Source organism: Penicillium argentinense, assembly GCF_028826775.1.
Source record: "Penicillium argentinense strain IBT 30761 chromosome Unknown utg000002l_segment0_segment0, whole genome shotgun sequence".
Taxonomy (NCBI): domain Eukaryota; kingdom Fungi; phylum Ascomycota; class Eurotiomycetes; order Eurotiales; family Aspergillaceae; genus Penicillium; species Penicillium argentinense.
The window spans coordinates 1,672,459-1,689,869 of NW_026622661.1; the positions used below are offsets into that span (position 1 = coordinate 1,672,459).

Here is a 17,411-nt window from a genome sequence, read left to right on the forward strand (position 1 = left end):
CCGTGGGCATCGTAGCCGTTCCATTCCCTACACTACTTGCAATGCCTATAATCCAGGGAGAAGAAGATGGTCTATTAGTGTATGTGTTGAATCACGGATAAGTTCCGATTGGACTAAAGAAGCTATGTCAAGGTGACAACCACTAGCCGTTCCGACGATTGAGGAGTGCGTGATTGGTCTATAGAGAGTTGTTGAAACGGAGACAGTGGTTCAGATCGCTCAGGATAAACACCACCACCAGGTCGGACTTCCGTAAGAGAGGAACAGGTCAGACCCTCACGAGCAAGGAGATTGCCATTTGACTGGTCTGTCCAGTCGAGACGAAAATGGGGTAAGATTGACCCGGGAAACCGGTAGTCGTAGACTAGATGAAGATCCGACCGGACGCAAGGCAGTAGGGTAATATCATACGATGGCCTGGTAGAACGGATGGTCCTGGAGTGGGAGATCGAATGGCTACCAAAAGACTGAACAGGTGTTTCGCGGCGTACGCTGTGATGGGACTTGAGCCACAGGAGACCCAGATGCGAATGGACCGGACTGGACTGTAAGCTCAGTTTAGGGTGGCTTAAGTATACACTAGGCTAGACCGATGAGGATAAAATAGAAGATTGACTAGACAGAAGAGCCGACTCAACGTATTGCATGTAGATCAGGCATAGACTAGGCTAGACTTATACTGGTAGATAAAGCAGAAACATGATCAGTCTGCCAATCGGTATTTTAATGGTCATCTCCCCAGCCACCTATATTGTAAGTAGTATTACTTACACTAGTGAGTCTGCAAGGTAGCGAGCTGTAAGTTCCCAAAGTGCATAGAAACGCCGAATGACCCGAAACCATACACGAACAGCATGACCGAAAACCTCCGAAGAACCGGTCCTGCAACCGACGCGACCGCCAAAATTCGGGCGATCCGTCGAATGACATGACTAGAAAGCCTTGCGACCGCCGACCGCGCTCGGGCTTCACACTGGTTGAGCACGGTACACCAGGTGTAGCATTCTGCCGTGATGGAGTTCGGAGATTCCACTGCCCCAGAAATTGCCGAGGCTCTCCGGCCACTAGCGCATATTTGATAGAGCTTCCCCCGCAACAGCCCTGATATCATTCAAGACCACCTACTCTTTCGTCCCTAGCCAGTTGAATTGCTGTCGCTCTCTCGCATAAAATGATGAATCGCTCTCTCTTGCGCCTGGCTGCGCGCTCTGTCAAGGCTGGCCCTGGCGTATCTGCCATTGGTCGGCGTCATGCTTCCTCGGCTGTCTTTAACTGGGAAGATCCCCTCGCTGCCGCGGAGCTCTACACAGAAGAGGAGCTGGCTATCCAGGACACAGCGCGCCAGTACTGCCAAGAACAATTACAGCCACGAGTTCTCGGTTTGTTTCCCCCCTGCTTCATCGGATTATATCGACTAACCACTCGCCATTCTTCTAGAGGCCTACCGCAATGAGGACTATGATCGCAAAATCCTGTACGAAATGGGAGAACTCGGACTCCTGGGCGCATCGATCGAAGGATACGGCTGTGCCGGCGCCAGCACTGTTGCGTCCGGCCTGATCACTAAGGAGGTGGAGCGCGTGGACTCGGGATACCGATCAGGCATGTCGGTGCAGAGCTCATTGGCGATGACCGGCATCTACGAATTTGGTACCGAGGAACAGAAGCAGCGATTCCTACCGGGCCTCGCCAAGGGTCAACTCGCCGGCTGCTTTGGGCTGACGGAGCCGAATCACGGCTCCGACCCCGGCTCCATGGAAACCGTGGCCCGCGAGCACCCGACTCAGAAGGGCATGTATCTCCTGAGCGGAAGCAAGACTTGGATCACCAACTCGCCCATTTGCGACCTCGCCCTGGTGTGGGCGAAGCTCGAGTCGACGGGCAAGATTCGCGGGTTCGTTGTGGAGCGCTCGCGCTGCCCGCCTGGTACCTTTGAGACGCCCGCTATTAAGAATAAGAGTGCGCTTCGCGCCTCGATTACTGGCATGATCCAGATGGATGATTGTCCTGTGCCAGCGGAGAATATGTTCCCCGATGTCGAGGGTCTGAAGGGTCCTTTTACTTGTCTGAACAGTGCCCGTCTAGGTATTGCGTTCGGTAGCATGGGTGCCCTGGAAGACTGTCTGGCGCGTGCTCGCGAGTATAGTCTTGAGCGCAAGCAGTTCAAAGGGAACCCGCTCGCCAAGTACCAGCTGATCCAGAAGAAGCTGGCGGACGCGGCGACTGATGCGGCCTATGGAACTCTGGCTGCTGTGCAGGTGGCTCGTCTCAAGGATGCTGGCAAAGCTACCCCCGAGATGATCTCGATGATCAAGCGACAGAATTGTGACCGAGCACTGGCCAACTCACGAATGTACGTTTTCGTTTCAAGTCAGTATGATTAGCTGATACTAACCATGCCGACAGCCTCCAAGAAATCTTTGGCGGCAATGCTGCCAGCGACGAGTACCACATTGGGCGCCATGTGGCCAATCTGTTCGTGGTTCAGACCTACGAGGGACAAAGCGATATTCACGGTGAGTCACTTGTGCCCAATTTGACGCATATTACTTTTTCTATCTTTTGGGCAGAGATGCTGACTCGTTATAGCGTTGATTTTGGGCCGGGCCATTACCGGCAAGCAGGCCTTTGTCTAAAAACACTCGACTATACCATATCCTGTATTCATAACTGCATTCATAGATGCCCATACACCTTCATCCGGCCAGTATTTTGATTCTTCCAAGGAAGAAACCGGAGCGCGGCAGGCTGCCCCATCGGGACAAGGCGAACGCCTCACCCGCACGTGACATCATAGAGGGGCGTGAAAAGAGAGAAAAAATCAAAAAGCTACCACGATGCTCAATACATTGCGCAATGACGTGAATCAGATTCAAATTAAGCCGTTAGAGTAGTTAGATTACAGCAAAGTAGACGTCGAACCGATCTGAATCGAGAAGAATACCAGCCCTACGGGGTTCTTCAAAAATTACGCACAGCGGCAGGTGGCGCGTATTGCTGATTACTTACCAGTCACCCGCCGCCCACTTTCAAGTTCCCCCTCGTTCTGAAGTCTTCTTTCTCTTCTCTTTTCCACACAACGACGTAACCGTACGTGGAACGCCCCAGACTGGTACTTCATGGTCTCGATCTTTTGCTGACGCCTTCCAGTCTCTCACCTCCTCACATCTTTCTCCCGTCGTCATGGCTCTCAAGCGCATTAACAAGGAACTCACTGATCTGGGCCGGTAAGCATGCCCGCCTTCTCTGACTGGAGGCGCTGTGATGCTAATATCCAACTTTACCACAGGGACCCCCCCCCTCCTCGTGCTCCGCTGGTCCTGTCGGCGACGATCTGGTATGCCTCACCTTCTTCTCGATTTCGATCTCTGCAAATCCTCCTTCCCGTCGCCCGGTCGGTCGTCGCTCCGCGAAGAGCCTTATCGTGTGGCGGGGCTGAGGCACCCTCCCGCAGATCGTCACCTCAACTACGATAATCGGATGCCATGGTTGTGTTGCTAACAATTTTCTCTGTCCAGTTCCACTGGCAAGCTACGATCATGGGTCCTGTAAGTTCATCATCATTCTGTTCGAACCCCGCGCGACCGTGGGAAGAGTTCGCTGGCGGCCTCTTTGAGGACCCCCTCAGATCGACATGGTACCTGAATACTGACTTTCTCCCAGGGTGACTCGCCCTACTCCGGAGGCGTCTTCTTCCTTACCATCCACTTCCCTACCGACTACCCGTTCAAGCCTCCCAAGGTCAACTTCACCACCCGTATCTACCACCCGAACATCAACTCCAACGGAAGCATCTGCCTGGACATCCTGAGGGATCAATGGAGCCCAGCCCTCACCATCTCGAAGGGTATGTCGCAGCCCCACCATTCACAGGCACTGACCCCTCACCCGTGCAAACCCCTAACCACTTATATAGTCCTCCTTTCGATCTGCTCCATGCTTACAGACCCCAACCCGGATGACCCCCTGGTTCCCGAGATCGCCCACGTCTACAAGACGGATCGCCCGCGGTACGAGGCGACGGCCCGCGAGTGGACTCGCAAGTACGCCATCTAACCGATGGCATACCCAACCTTCTTCAACCGCGCGCGTGACCTGTCGGAGCTTCTTCTCCGCCTCTGCATCTTCTTTCACGTTTCTCCGTTAGACGCAACCTCGCGAAGCCTGGCGTACCATGGTCGTAGAAACAACTTTATGAGCTCGAAACCTTTTGCTGTCGTGCGCATTTGCTCCGTTTCTAAACATTTTTCTATGTCTTTTAGTTTCCGGGCAATGTCATACCCAATGATCATTATGAGCAATGCTTTTGTCCTCCGTCTACCCTCTATCATTGGAAGAAAAAGAAAATATTCTTCGAATTCAAGACAGATTTGGCCGGAGTACGCTTCAACTTTCCCTGTCTACTCGGTCCTGAGTGGATAGGATAGTACTGGGACAAGGCTTAGGTCGTTTCTGCTCGTGCAATGGTTCTTGATTATGGTATCAATAGGCGGATATGGGATGAATTTGATGGAGTAATGGGAAAAATGTTGGGATTGGGGATAGCTTGCAGGTTCATGGGTGGTTGGAGAGGGGTCTACGATTATATTCTTTTATATTCTATTATCGCAGATAGCACAATCCAGGCCGGCCCGTCTATGTGTTAAGTATTCCCATTTTTGTATGCTTAAGTATCATCTGAGTAGCGATGGTATTCCCATTATGGGCTTGAAGGCGGAATCAGATCTCAAGCGGCAACATATGACTACATTATGCTAGTATTATGCCAGTATCCAGTAGTCCTTTACCACGGTAAGCGAGGGGATGTATTCTCCTGACAGATGTGATGATGCATATGATAGATACTGACTTAAGACGGGTCGTTATTAGTGATTCAATTCGTGCTGTGGGACCAGAGCAGATCCTCAGGTCGGCTTGCTTGCAGGAAGACTAATTATGCTTTCGAGGCATCCTTCCCAACTTGTCTAGTTTCAAGGGGCGGGATCTTCGTTTATAGGATTACATAGTTGATTTAATAGATGAATTTTCAGGGGTCCACTTTGAGATCTTTAGGACGAAGCCGTGACACTTGAGGTGTGGTCGAGTGATCAGCCTAGAGCCTCAAATCTTTGTAGTTCCTCGGACTAGACGTAGAGTTGATTATATTTGATGAAAGTGTTTTTCGAAATTCGGAATGGTCATATTTCGCTTCATGGGTCAAGATAAATCTGGATTTATGGCTCTGTCACTGTTCGTCATGGACCATGAACACCTGTACAATCCAGACAGCAAACTCAAGGCTTGGCACAACTTATCACACACGACCATCGCATTGCTTTACAACCCTTAAGCACGATGTCCAACCCCAACAACGTCATATGATTCGTGAATAAGACGCCTCTCTCATGCCTGGCCTCGCGATGCCTGACTGCAAAATAGCACCCGAGTCAGCCCAAAACACACCCAATCAGCCCGCGGGATTCCCGGCCCGCGCCTCCGCCGCGACGAACAAAGCGAGATGAACCGCCGGACGAAATCCACCTTTCTCGCCAGTCACTCCAATTATGGCACGCGTCCCAAAGAGCCTCAAACTCAAGCCTAAGCCTCACAACAGGGTCCAGCTTCGCCCCGAAGATGCAACCTGAGTCCCCACTACCACAAGGCTCCGATCCTTAAACAGATTTGATGGACGCTAAGCGAGTCAGTAGTCCAAAAAATGCGCCTTCGCCCCCAAGCCTTCCGCTTCTCTAGCGGGCCCCCTTCAAACATTAAAGCGAGAACCCCGCTCTCCTGATCCCGCAAGCTCAACCCGCAAGTCACTCATTATGCTGGGAGGCAGTTTGAAGGCGGCTTTTGCCGCGGCGCTGTTGGCTGGTTCGGCAGCCGCCATTGACTTGGATATCAAAGATGAGCGTGAGTGGAGGGTCAATTTCGCGTCCGGGCAGGTTTACTCATTTGCTCAGAATCTATTAAGGATGCCGCCAAGACCATCGCGTCGAGCACCATGTCCTACTACGCGAACCGGGATAGCGCCGACATCCCCGGCGCTATCGTGACGAGCTGGTGGGAAGGTGGTTTGCTTTTCGACATCATGATCCAGTACTGGTCTCTGACCGGCGACGACTCGAATAATGACGCCGTCACAGAGGGAATGTACTGGCAGCGCGGTAGTGGCAACAACTACTTCCCATCCAACTACAGTTCCTACCTGGGCAACGACGATCAATTGACCTGGGGACTGGCCGCTATGACGGCCGCCGAGCTCGACTACCCGCAAAACTCGTCGATGCTGACGTGGGCGATGCTCGCCGAGAACGTCTGGAACGTGATTTTGAGTCGGTGGGACGAGGAGAATTGTTATGGTGGTCTGCGCTGGCAGATTTGGCCGTATCAGATTGGGTATACAATGAAGAATGCGTATACGAATGGTGCATTCTTTGAGTTGTCCGCGAGACTGGGTCGGTTCACGAAGAATCAGACCTATGTTGATTGGGCTGAGAAGATCTGGGAGTGGAGTGCGAAGTCGTCGTTGCTGGACGTGGATACATGGAAAATTTACGACTCGACAAACTGCAAGGACAATTGTGAGGCTGCTAGCCATATTCAGTGGTCGTACAATTATGGCACCTATATGACTGGTGCGGCCTACATGTATAACCAGGTGAGCAGTTCAGCGCCGAAGCAGAATAATGGGGGCTCCCAAGCTAACAACGACAAGACGGACGGCAAGGACAAGTGGAAAACCGCCCTCAACGGACTCTTCAACACTTCCCAGATTTTCTTCCCTGAAAAATACGGCGGCAAGATCATGTCCGAGGTCACCTGCGAGCCACAGGAGCTCTGCAACGACGAGATCCTCTTCAAGGGCCTCTTCGCGCAAGACCTCTCCCTCATCGCCCAAGTTGCGCCATACACCGAATCCAACATTATCCCCCTACTCCAGGGCTCTGCCGTTGCGGCTGCGAAGAGTTGCACGGGCGGAACGAACGACGATCTTTGCGGCATTAAGTGGTATAAGTCGGAGTATGATGGCCGCAGTGGATTCGAACAGCAGCTCAGCGCGACTAGTATTCTCATGACCAACATGATTGCGTTTGGCAAGCAGGCACCTGCAACTCAGGCGACGGCGAGTAAGCCTGCGTCGGGGACGTCGACTGGATCGCCTTCTTCGACCAGCAATACGCTGGTTATTAAGACCGATAATGCCGACAAGGATAATGGCGCTGGTGTGTTGTCCGGCGGACCTGTCGCGGTAGTTGTCGCGGTGATGGCGGGTATCCTGTACCTCATCTAAAATCTGTTATGTATACCACCACCCTGTGAACGTTTTTTTAGTTTTTATTCTTTGTTTCATCTGTACCAACAGAACGATTTAACTATAATACCCTGTCATCGGCCGAGATCGACTTTTTCATATTTGTCATGTTGACAGAAGATGAGACAAAGCAATGCCAAGCAGTGTCGAGTGTCCCTCATATGAACTAGGAAGTATTCAAAAGAGGATATAAATCCAGCCTTCAAATGCCGCAACTCAATTCACTGACCCACCCAAGTCCCCGGATATGTAACTCTGGAGACGACGCTAAATATGGAGAGCCCGAGAACGCACGATACTCGCAGAAACAGACCTCGGAGGCAGCTCGGAGGTCGGGCTGCAGCTCGTGCTTGGCTACTCCAACCTCTTCTCCACGCGTGGAATTACACTAGTGTAGGATTCCGGGGTGAGGGCGAAACCATCGGAAAGACATCACCCTACCTACAGTAGATACCTCGGTACCACTTGGACATTCAGAATAGGAAATTAGGGACGTTGATATACGGTCAACACATGTTGGTCATGCCCACGCAATCTCTTTTACCCCAAATACGCAATTCTGATAAGGCTTAGTCCCAAAAAAGCTTCCAGAAAGCGCCGATCGCGCGGTCCTGCAGCTCCGACATGCCCTATGCCATGGATCCGTTTTGACGGATAGCTCCCGAGTCTGGATATCTAGCGTGTGAATAATTCTAGTCAGGCACCAATCTGCCAGTACGGAGCAGAGCATGCGCAATTCGAACTCGAATTTGCGTGGACCTCGATAGCTGTTTCATCCCGGGGGTCCTTGGCCCACTCTAATCCGAACCGCGCTCGTACTGCGGTGAAGAAGCCTTGTAGGGCCGAGCGGTCCATTTTCCCCGAGCGCATTCCGTATGCCTGAATGTCAAGATTACCTTTCCGTCTTACCTACGTGAATTTGGTGACATGCGACCAGATAGCGCACACCGGGCATGGTTCCACTACTCCACCGTGACCCAGTTCCCGCAAGATAGGAGCAACCTCCTATTCGGAACATCTAGACCGTGTGGCGAGATCGTGACGGCGTACAGTGCACAGTAAGAGTAGCGTCGGGGTCAGACGGTATGATCTTTTCCCCAGTTTCTTGCAAACCCTCCAGACTCTAGAATATGGAGAAACCGATGCTAAAACAAATTTCTCCAGTCCGTTCCCCGGCCTGCAGGACACAATCCGGCCAACCTACCCCGAGATAGCCGTGGTCCCCGCGGGCCGGTGGATGTTATGATCTAGCACAGCAACCAATAGCCACGCGCGAAACGGGATAAGCTCTAGGGCGTAAGACAAGCCCTGATCGACACGTTGTTGCCATGTGCAGACTGGCAACGCTGAGTGGTCGAGGGGGCCGAGATTCGGTGCGCCGAACCAATCACGCGCACGGCTCGCTATCATCTCTCCGGCCCTGACGATCGACTACCCCAAAACTGTTACCTAACGCTATGATAGAAGCGGATGGTCGTGGCGGAGGGCGTGTGTCCCCCCGCGTTGTGGGGAGATGTCGGACAGGGCAGGTGAGATTCGAGAGCTTGTCGTCATGTTTCGGTCGGCTTTTTATAGCGGCTGTCCCTCGATTTTGTGTCTTTTGCTCGCTATTGATTTCACATACCTTTTCATACACGACCACCATGGCAGACCTTGATCCCGCCGAGTTGAAGGCGTATCATGATGATGACGCTCAGTTGGCCCAGATGGGTCACAAGTCTGAATTGAAACGAAATTTCTCTATGGTGTACGTTTTGGGCGGCCTTCGAGGTCTGACCACCAGGTTAATGATTGCTTGTCTAGATCAATGCTGGGTCTTGCATTCGCTATTCTTAATGTACGTCTCTGATTGGATTGACTGAAATTTACGCCACGAAGAAATAATCGCTGACAGAATGATGCGATAGTCATGGACTGCCTTGTCCGCTAGTTTATCCCTGAGTCTGCCCTCTGGTGGCCCGGCCAGTGTTGTCTGGGGTAAGCACGATCCAATTCTGATTTTACATGCGTCTGCTGACAAGGAACTCCAGGTCTGATTACTGCGGGTATTTGCAGTTTATGCATGGCAGCCTCGCTAGCCGAGTTCTTGTCCGCATATCCAACGTGAGTGACTTCTAACCGCTGACAAAAGTGCGGGACTTACGAAATCAGTGCTGGAGGTCAATATCACTGGGTTGCTGTCAGTATGTATACCCTCGAATCTATAGAATATGTGCGCACATTCTAACAACAGTCTTCAGTCTCTCCTCAAAAATGGATGCCCATTCTCTCTTGGATCACCGGCTGGGTGAACTGTGCTGGTTGGGTCGCCCTGGTGGCTACCGGTGGATTGCTGGGCAGTCAGCTGGTTCTGGGTGTGATTTCTCTGATGAATCCGGTAAGTCATTTATTACTCGCTGTTGATGACCTTAAGCTAACTCCGATCATAGAACTACGAGTCCGAGCGCTGGCACCAATTCCTCATCTATATCGCCTATAACATTGCTGGCTTCCTCATCAATGCCCTCACGAACAAGTTCTTGCCTTACTTTAACAAAGCTGCCTGTTAGTAGTCCTACATATGGCTTTTGATGGGTTTTACTGATCGTCTCAGTTATCTGGTCCCTGAGCGGCTTCACCATTATCTGCATCACCGTCCTTTCTTGCTCTTCGCCCGAATTCAACTCTGGAGAGTATGTGACTGGCTATACACCTGATTCGAAATGACTTTACTAAATCTATACAGTTTCGTATTCCGTGAATTCATCAACCAGACCGGATGGCCCGATGGTATTGCTTGGCTCCTGGGAGTATGTTGACCCACCGAGTTTTCGATGTTCTCTTCTAACAAATGTATAGTTGCTGCAAGGTGGTCTCGGTGTCACTGGATTTGTGAGTATCCCTCATACCTGGTCATGTCACAGTTTGTACTGACCCTGAAACAGGACGGTGTCGCCCACATGATTGAAGAAATCCCCAACCCTTCCGTGGAAGGCCCCAAGATCATGATTGCCTGTGTCGGAATCGGTACCGTTACTGGCTCCATCTTCCTGGTCGTCTTGTTGTTCGTGGCTGGAAACCTCGACATCATCATCGAGTCCTCTGCTGGTCCCCTTCTGGCAATCCTGAAGAACGCCACCCAGAACAATGCCGGTGCCGTCTGTCTCCTAATGTGAGTATTTTCAGACCACTAAGACTGTGAGTAAATACTGACCATTTTAGCTTCCCCCTGGTCTGCATGCTGTTTGCCACGACCGCCATCATGACCACTAGCAGCCGCATGTGCTACGCCTTTGCTCGGTATGCTTTTCCTAGTCTCCCAAGACGACCGAAATACTAACGTAAATTAGTGACGGAGGCTTGCCATTCTCCCGATTCTTCTCGAAGGTCCACCCAACGCTGAAAGTTCCCCTGAACTCCTTGTATCTCAACCTGGGTCTAGTCATCATCTTCGGCTTGATTTTCTTGGGTTCTTCTAGGTGAGCCCTCTCTAGTCCGTCAGCTATTTGTCACCAACTAACATGAAATAGCGCTTTCAACGCTATTATTTCGGCCTCCGTTGTCTGGCTGGACCTCGCATACGGGATCCCAATTGCCATCAACTGTATTCGTGGACGTAATACGCTTCCCGAGCGACCTTTCGTCCTCCCCGTTGCGCTCGGCTGGATTCTCAACATCGTACGCTTATCACACATTAACTCAAACCAAGACTTGGCTAACTCTTCCACTTAGATCTCCCTTGCTTATATCTCTCTGACTACCATCCTCTTCCTCTTCCCTCCCGAACTGCCCGCTACCGGCAGCAGCATGAGTACGTACCCACCACATCGCCAAACCAACCAACCCAAACTAATCATCACCAGACTACTGTGTCGCCGCCTTTGGTATCGTAGTTATCCTCTGCGCAGTGACCTGGTTTGCCGACGGGCGCAAGAACTATGTTGGCCCCCGGATCGAGGTGGAAGTGCTTGCCGGACAAGCTGGCGGCCAGCCTGAGCAACCAATCCCCGCCATCGAACACTACGGCGAGAAATAAGTAATGTACTTTAGCTTTAAATAGTGTTTTATTAGCAGAATACGATTACTCGCTTGCTCTTCTCCTACCGTACCTTACCTGGTTTTCTGATGTATACTTCACTGTGGCACGTGATGCCGACGGATTAGTTACGTCATGGCCATAACTGCCTGAGGCCGCCTTCCCAACAATAATCCACGGCGGATCCCAGACTCCGTTGAGAAAGCGATGGGCTAATCTCGACACAAGCAGCAGACAAACTTGGATATAAGACTCGCTCCGACGTAGAGTGCTTGCAGAACTTGCAGTGTTTGTCCGAGGCTGTGTAACTGCACGTCTTTAGTGGGAAACACCTCCATCTCCGGGTGACCTTAACTACGACTTCCCCACCGTGCGACCTCACCACACAGCAGAGCAGAGCAGAGCGCCGCGAAAATGTTCCAGTTTCCGCTTCCGTCGCTGAAGTCGTTCAAGCTCTTCTCGTGGGAGAAGCAGGCTATCGATATCCCGTCGGTCAAGACGCATGATCTTGAGAGCGCACAGGAGAAGTCCGCGAGGTCGTTGAAGCATCTGCTTAAGCTCAACCATGCGAATCATGCAATCCTCTATAACGAGCGGAAGTTCCATAATCATGCGCCCCATGTGAGTACCTCAAGAAATATTGTTTGTACAGGAGGCCGATTTGCTGACGGCGAGATAGCTTCTCAGCGCGGCGTTCTTGCAGGGCGCTGATGCGGATGATTTGACTCGGCTTTTTGAGAGTGAATCTAAGATCCTGGAGGCGTGGAAGGATTCTCCCGCTGAAGTCACGAATTACGATTGGAGGGATCATCTGGGGCGGCGAGAGTATGTTTCCAACCCCTGTTATGTTATAGAAGTGCTGTGCTGACTTGGATACCAGGTATGAAAAAGCCTTTGTGGACTTCTTCGAAGATGAGATGGTTCGGCTTGGGTATGACTGGAAGAAGGTCGTCGAGAAATACCTCTTCCAAGACAAAAAGCCCGTGTTCAACTCAATTATAGCCGACTGTATGTCCCGTCCCGCGGCTTGCTGACCTCCACGTACTGACCACAATTCAGTGGGCCACCCCTAATTCACCTCGCCTACGCCTACGAAATCGACAGCCGCGAAGTTGCAATGGAAGCACTGGGACTCGCATCAACCTGCTACAATAATATCCACAGCTACCTAGACGACCCAGTCCCTAATCACATCGAAGCATCCTGCCACTCAACATCACTCTTCGAAATTCTCGACAAAGTCCGCAGCGAAAAGGCACTAGACGGACTCTTCGTCACACCAGGAAACCACAACATTGAAAAGCTATTCAGCGAACGTGAAGCTGTCCTCCTGAACTACTGGAACGCATGGCAACTCGAAAATCCCATCGAGCAGTTCCGCGAGAGCCAAGAACTTGCCGCCGCGCTCCTCGTCGCGACACATGCGGACTCCGCCAAACAATACGATTTCTTCTTCGTGCACGTCATGACGACCAGCCACGCGGTTCGCGTCTTGCTGCCACTCATCCCGGCAAAGTTCCAGGTCCCGCTAGTCCGACAATGGTGGTTGGTGACGCTGGCTATCTTCATTGCGCAGCTGCGGCCTGAGATTCCATTAGACCGTTTTCGAAATTTCGATCTGAAGGAGAGAGATTGGAGTTGGACTGCTGAGCAGGCTGTTAAGGGGGAGTATGCCACCGAGGCGCATTATGTTAAGGCGCTTTGGTCTTTGCGGCAGATGGCGCTGACGTGGGGTGATCATGATAATTTCTATTTGAAAGCTGCTGTGAAGTTTGCAGAGGAATTTAGTGGATGGGGTGGATTTGTTTGATATTTCGTCGATTTCCTTGCATCTCGGTATTCAAAAAGTTCTATCTTGCATATAATTTTGCTCAGCAAACATGCTCGCTATCCCTTGTCATGAACGTAGATACCCGGCTACGCTCTTTCCCCATCGGATGGCACTCTTGTACTTAAACATGCCAGGCGCATTGCCCTTCTGAAGACCTTCGATAGCGTCTGCAAGGTCGGGTCCGGTGCCCTCTGCCTTGATATCTGCAAGAGGATAAAGGTATGTCTTGAAGCAGAAAAGCACGAATTTTGTCTGAGGAAGGCGGGTGAGAGATTGGTGCTCAATCCGCAGATTGGCCTGAAGAGTGAGCTTTCGTCGATCACAGTGAGTTCTGCAATGGTATCACATACCGTGGAATGATCAACATCTTCATCAGCAACAAAATCCTCGCCTTCCTTGATATGATTGCCAGCAACGTTGATGAGTTCCTCACCCGTTTGAATGTTCCACTGATCCCATCAGCAACTCTCTTGCCGCAAAATGGGAGATAAACAACATAAAGAGGACAACTCACATTCATCCTCTTAACGCTCTTTCCAACCGCCAACTTCCGAAAAAACCTCTCCATACTCGGCCCGATCTTCTCATAACCCGGTACAGGCCCATGAATACCCTTCAAGTCCAGTCCCAACTTTGCAGATGGATCAAAGCCCGTCGGGAAACAACACGCAAAAGCCAGGCAAATATGCGTGGTTTTCGTCTCTTTGAGGAGGAAGATATCCTCCTCGATCGTCTCGGCGAGAATCCGGAGACAGAGCTCTGGATCTTGGGGTGGGGATGTGGGGAACGATTTGCCGGTTACTTTATTGTGGAATGCTTTTTCGGTCAAGGTGAAGAGATCTGGGAAGCGGGAAGGTAGGAAGTGAGTTAATAGGAAAGAGTAGAGCTCGTAGACGGCGGATTCGCCGCCTTTTAGACAGCCGTGCACGGTTTTGTCGTATTTTGAGATGATGGTTCGGCGGGCTGTTACTCGGTCCAGATATTGGTTGTCTATTGTGATGAGGTCTGAGATGGGTTCTGATTTGATGGCTGTCATTTTTGTTAGAAGTTTCTTCTGTAGAGCGCGGCTTGAGTGCTGGATACCCATGGTGATGTTATAGATTGGTCTATATGGCCGTAGAAGTCGAGGCTTCTCTGCTCGCCAGTCGAAGTTGTGCCGTGGCTCAATAGCAGGGAGATGATTCTTAACCAGCCTTTGGTTTCGCTCAAGCCGTAGCTTTAGACAGTTTGTATTAGCTTTGACTGGATAGTCATTGTCAGGCGTGCATGAGGAAAGCTGTCATGCGCGTACATTTTTCCCGATAATGTATACGACAAATGTCAGAATTATCGGAATCAGGATAATAGACCCAGATGGTGCTACTATAGCGAGATCGAATGGAGTCGAATAAGAGCCCATGGTGCTTTTCCCAGCGCATTCGGTCAACTCCGAGTATCTTGGAAAAGGCCTGGAGCCGGGCAGGCAAGGAGCTATATAAAGACAACTACAACCATCATGTCAGCTTCAATACGCACCCGCCTAGAGCTCTTTTGATCTAACCAGTTATAGAGATCATAACCTAAATGATCTTGATCGTGCGGGGTCGTGTGCTGTAGTCGCGCTCCGAGACCGCCAGGCCTGATCCCGGTGGGCTCCACCAACCAACGAATGATGCGGCTTATCGCTCACATGATTTCCCAAATAAGAGATAAATTGCGCATCCAATGACACGGACGAGAAGAGTCAAATCAATAAGCCTTTCATTTCATTCGAAACATGAAAACAAGACGATGAAAATTGCGACCATTTGAAAAGCAGGACTATACGATGAGCTAAGCAGATACACATCACGTGCACCTCCGGCTTGGCGCCGGGGTCCACGCCGCAGTTTTCTGTTTCTTCGTGTCCGCGCCGACTACACGATCAACCCCACAGCAATCCAGGCCTCTCGCAAGTACATCGAGTCGCTTGCTACAGACCCTGGTATCCAAGGGCATTTATTAACCGTCCTCCCGCCTCCATGATCTGCCGAAGCTGCCGGACCAGTATGTTCTCGCGGCTCCCGCAAAAACAGGCCGCGACATGGACCGCATCATTATCCTCGCGACAATTGCCAATTGCCCGCAGCCAATTCCGCTCCTACAGTGACAACAACCCTCCCGTGGCTGCTCCTCCTTCCCCCTCCGCCCCCCGCCAGCCTGCCGCCGGTGACAGCACCACTCCCTCCGCCATCTCCTCCGCAACCCCCGGCATTTCGCAGCCGTTGAGCACCCCCGAGACCGTCCATGTGAACCCGGTCTCTACGCCCAAGCCGGCTCAACGTCCGCCGAGCAGCTGCCCGGCCGGCACAAAGATGAACGGTCTGAACTACTTCAAGAACAAGCCTGACGTGGTCGCCAAGGAAGACCACGAGTACCCGGACTGGCTCTGGGATCTGCTGGGTGATTCCAGCAAGCAGGCCAAGGAGAAGAAGGGTGGCATTGACCTGAGCAGTGAGTGCATTCCCGGCTTCCGAGTTAATAACAATACCAGTGCTAACAAACTCGTCAGCGCTGAACAAGAAGCAACGAAAGCGCTACGAAAAGAAGCTCGCCGCTCGCACCGAAAAACTCCCGCCCAAGATTCCCGCCCACCACCACTCCCACGACATCACACCTGCTCTGTACAACCGCGAAGCGCCGGCCGATACCCTGAACGAAGCCACCGACGGCCAGGACATGCGGATGGAGGTGACTAAGAGTGCGCGCGAGGCGCGCCGGAAGGCGATCAAGGAATCGAACTTCTTGCGCGGCCTGTAACAGCATTCGCAGCGATATCCTGGAGCGACTTGTTTTTTTACTACTTTATTTTATTGCTGGAGTATACCAGTATTGAAGAGCGGATCCTGGCATCCTAACCATGTATTATTATGTCGACTGATCCTTCTCGATTGTGCTATATATTCAATGAACGGATCTACATAATCATCATTCCCGCAGCTTCTCTAAGGGACAGCAATGCTCTCACACACTGCATTAATGCACAGTTTACTGCCCTGGAATCGGCCACTCCTTCTCTTCCCCCTGCCCTTCAAGCCACTGCTTACACCCCTCCCAAAGCGCCTTGAATTCTCCCTCTCCAATCCCCATAAACCTCTCAAAAATAGGCGGATCCATCCGCTCAAAGAAGGCAAGAATACAAGCAAACATCAAATCCGCATACCCAGGCTTCTCCCCCTCTAGAAATGGCCCCTTCTTCCCCTCCCTGCCCTTCAACATATCCACCAACGTCTGACACTCTGCCTCAACCCCCTTCCAAATCTCCTCCACAGCCTCGGGGTCGCTCGGCCGCACCTGATCAAGCGGCTTCCCAAATGCCACCGCTCGCGTCCGATTAAAGTACTCCTGCCCCCTTTCGTCAAGGTGCTGAGGGACGTTGGGGATGACGAGTTGTCGGATGCCTGTACCCATGCCTGCGGCTACCTTTGAGAGGGCCATGACGAGGGCGTAGCTTGCGTCGCCGGAGGGGAAGAGGGGTGGGTTTGGGAAGGTCTTGTCTAGGTGCAGGATTATGGGGAGGGAGTCCATCATGGCGTTGGATTTGTTGGTGGTTATGGAGGGGTGGATTATGGCGGGAAGGGTGTAGGGGGTTCCGGTGGCGTTGGGGGGTAGAGAGAGGGATTTGATTAGGGGGGCGATGTCTGGGTAGGAAATCCAGGATTGTGTGTAGGGTATGCCTTTGAAGTTAAGCACTGCGCGCACTTTGAGGGTGTTTGGGGACCAGGACTTGGAGGGGCCTGCTTGAGGTGTTAGTGGGTGAATAGGATGGAAGGAACGAATGATAGGACGGACCTGGGAGGGTGGAGGTGATGTCAAAGAAGTGAACTGGCTCGGAGGACATGGTTGTATGAGTTTATACAATGAGTATATGTGACTGCTGCTTTCCTGTAGGATATAGTGCTGAGGATTGGAAATGGGAACACAAGGCTCTTATATTGCGAGTGGGCGGCCTGATGATTTCAAAGCAACCGGTGAACTGACTCGAACGGCTGATAGGACCATCTCGGTTGATGCTAGCCCGATGGATTCCGGAGTCCGAGTCGTGTCTCATTAAGCTCGTCTAAGCAATGTGGCTCTTACCCCGCGGGCTCTTATTTGACGTGAAGCAGACCAGCCTTGCACTCGTTCAGCTGATTATGCCATCCGCTAGTGTTAGCCTGAGATAATCACAACGACTTCAGCTTTTGGAATTCATCGCATTAGTAAATTGTACATTGTATACTTCACATACACTATAGACAGCCCGCCAAGCG

At 51.6% G+C, this 17,411-nt stretch overlaps 8 protein-coding genes across 8 annotated transcripts; 5 read left to right on the top strand and 3 right to left on the bottom strand.

Moving 5' to 3' along the window:
• Positions 1 to 1,171: 1,171 nt before the first annotated feature.
• On the top strand, positions 1,172 to 4,056 carry N7532_001479 (uncharacterized protein; the record flags this gene model as incomplete). The annotated part of the gene is made up of 10 exons (XM_056613973.1): positions 1,172 to 1,379; positions 1,438 to 2,353; positions 2,407 to 2,516; positions 2,590 to 2,630; positions 3,013 to 3,090; positions 3,151 to 3,227; positions 3,290 to 3,398; positions 3,519 to 3,548; positions 3,664 to 3,847; positions 3,917 to 4,056. The coding sequence occupies 10 exons, from the start codon at positions 1,172 to 1,174 to the stop codon at positions 4,054 to 4,056; spliced, it is 1,893 nt and encodes a 630-aa protein (XP_056479014.1).
• Positions 4,057 to 5,804: 1,748 nt separating this feature from the next.
• N7532_001480 (glycoside hydrolase family 76 protein) lies at positions 5,805 to 7,273 on the top strand (the record flags this gene model as incomplete). The annotated part of the gene is made up of 2 exons (XM_056613974.1): positions 5,805 to 5,892; positions 5,943 to 7,273. The coding sequence occupies 2 exons, from the start codon at positions 5,805 to 5,807 to the stop codon at positions 7,271 to 7,273; spliced, it is 1,419 nt and encodes a 472-aa protein (XP_056479015.1).
• Positions 7,274 to 7,990: 717 nt separating this feature from the next.
• Positions 7,991 to 8,249, bottom strand: N7532_001481 (uncharacterized protein; the record flags this gene model as incomplete). Its single annotated transcript, XM_056613975.1, has 2 exons — positions 7,991 to 8,173; positions 8,208 to 8,249. The coding sequence occupies 2 exons, from the start codon at positions 8,247 to 8,249 to the stop codon at positions 7,991 to 7,993; spliced, it is 225 nt and encodes a 74-aa protein (XP_056479016.1).
• A 688-nt stretch (positions 8,250 to 8,937) lies between these two features.
• On the top strand, positions 8,938 to 11,309 carry N7532_001482 (GABA permease GabA; the record flags this gene model as incomplete). Its single annotated transcript, XM_056613976.1, has 16 exons — positions 8,938 to 9,041; positions 9,098 to 9,131; positions 9,202 to 9,271; positions 9,325 to 9,397; positions 9,446 to 9,477; positions 9,535 to 9,671; positions 9,724 to 9,838; positions 9,888 to 9,966; positions 10,020 to 10,083; positions 10,133 to 10,165; positions 10,219 to 10,445; positions 10,496 to 10,573; positions 10,624 to 10,752; positions 10,804 to 10,951; positions 11,006 to 11,084; positions 11,137 to 11,309. 16 exons carry the CDS (start codon positions 8,938 to 8,940, stop codon positions 11,307 to 11,309), a joined length of 1,575 nt encoding a protein of 524 aa, XP_056479017.1.
• A 414-nt stretch (positions 11,310 to 11,723) lies between these two features.
• Positions 11,724 to 13,119, top strand: N7532_001483 (questin oxidase family protein; the record flags this gene model as incomplete). Its single annotated transcript, XM_056613977.1, has 4 exons — positions 11,724 to 11,930; positions 11,989 to 12,134; positions 12,190 to 12,321; positions 12,369 to 13,119. The coding sequence occupies 4 exons, from the start codon at positions 11,724 to 11,726 to the stop codon at positions 13,117 to 13,119; spliced, it is 1,236 nt and encodes a 411-aa protein (XP_056479018.1).
• Positions 13,120 to 13,206: 87 nt separating this feature from the next.
• Positions 13,207 to 14,227, bottom strand: N7532_001484 (heme-dependent oxidative N-demethylase family protein; the record flags this gene model as incomplete). Its single annotated transcript, XM_056613978.1, has 2 exons — positions 13,207 to 13,343; positions 13,711 to 14,227. 2 exons carry the CDS (start codon positions 14,225 to 14,227, stop codon positions 13,207 to 13,209), a joined length of 654 nt encoding a protein of 217 aa, XP_056479019.1.
• A 913-nt stretch (positions 14,228 to 15,140) lies between these two features.
• N7532_001485 (mitochondrial 54S ribosomal protein mL54) lies at positions 15,141 to 15,918 on the top strand (the record flags this gene model as incomplete). The annotated part of the gene is made up of 2 exons (XM_056613979.1): positions 15,141 to 15,612; positions 15,671 to 15,918. 2 exons carry the CDS (start codon positions 15,141 to 15,143, stop codon positions 15,916 to 15,918), a joined length of 720 nt encoding a protein of 239 aa, XP_056479020.1.
• Positions 15,919 to 16,146: 228 nt separating this feature from the next.
• Positions 16,147 to 16,999, bottom strand: N7532_001486 (glutathione S-transferase family protein; the record flags this gene model as incomplete). The annotated part of the gene is made up of 2 exons (XM_056613980.1): positions 16,147 to 16,895; positions 16,951 to 16,999. The coding sequence occupies 2 exons, from the start codon at positions 16,997 to 16,999 to the stop codon at positions 16,147 to 16,149; spliced, it is 798 nt and encodes a 265-aa protein (XP_056479021.1).
• Positions 17,000 to 17,411: the final 412 nt, after the last annotated feature.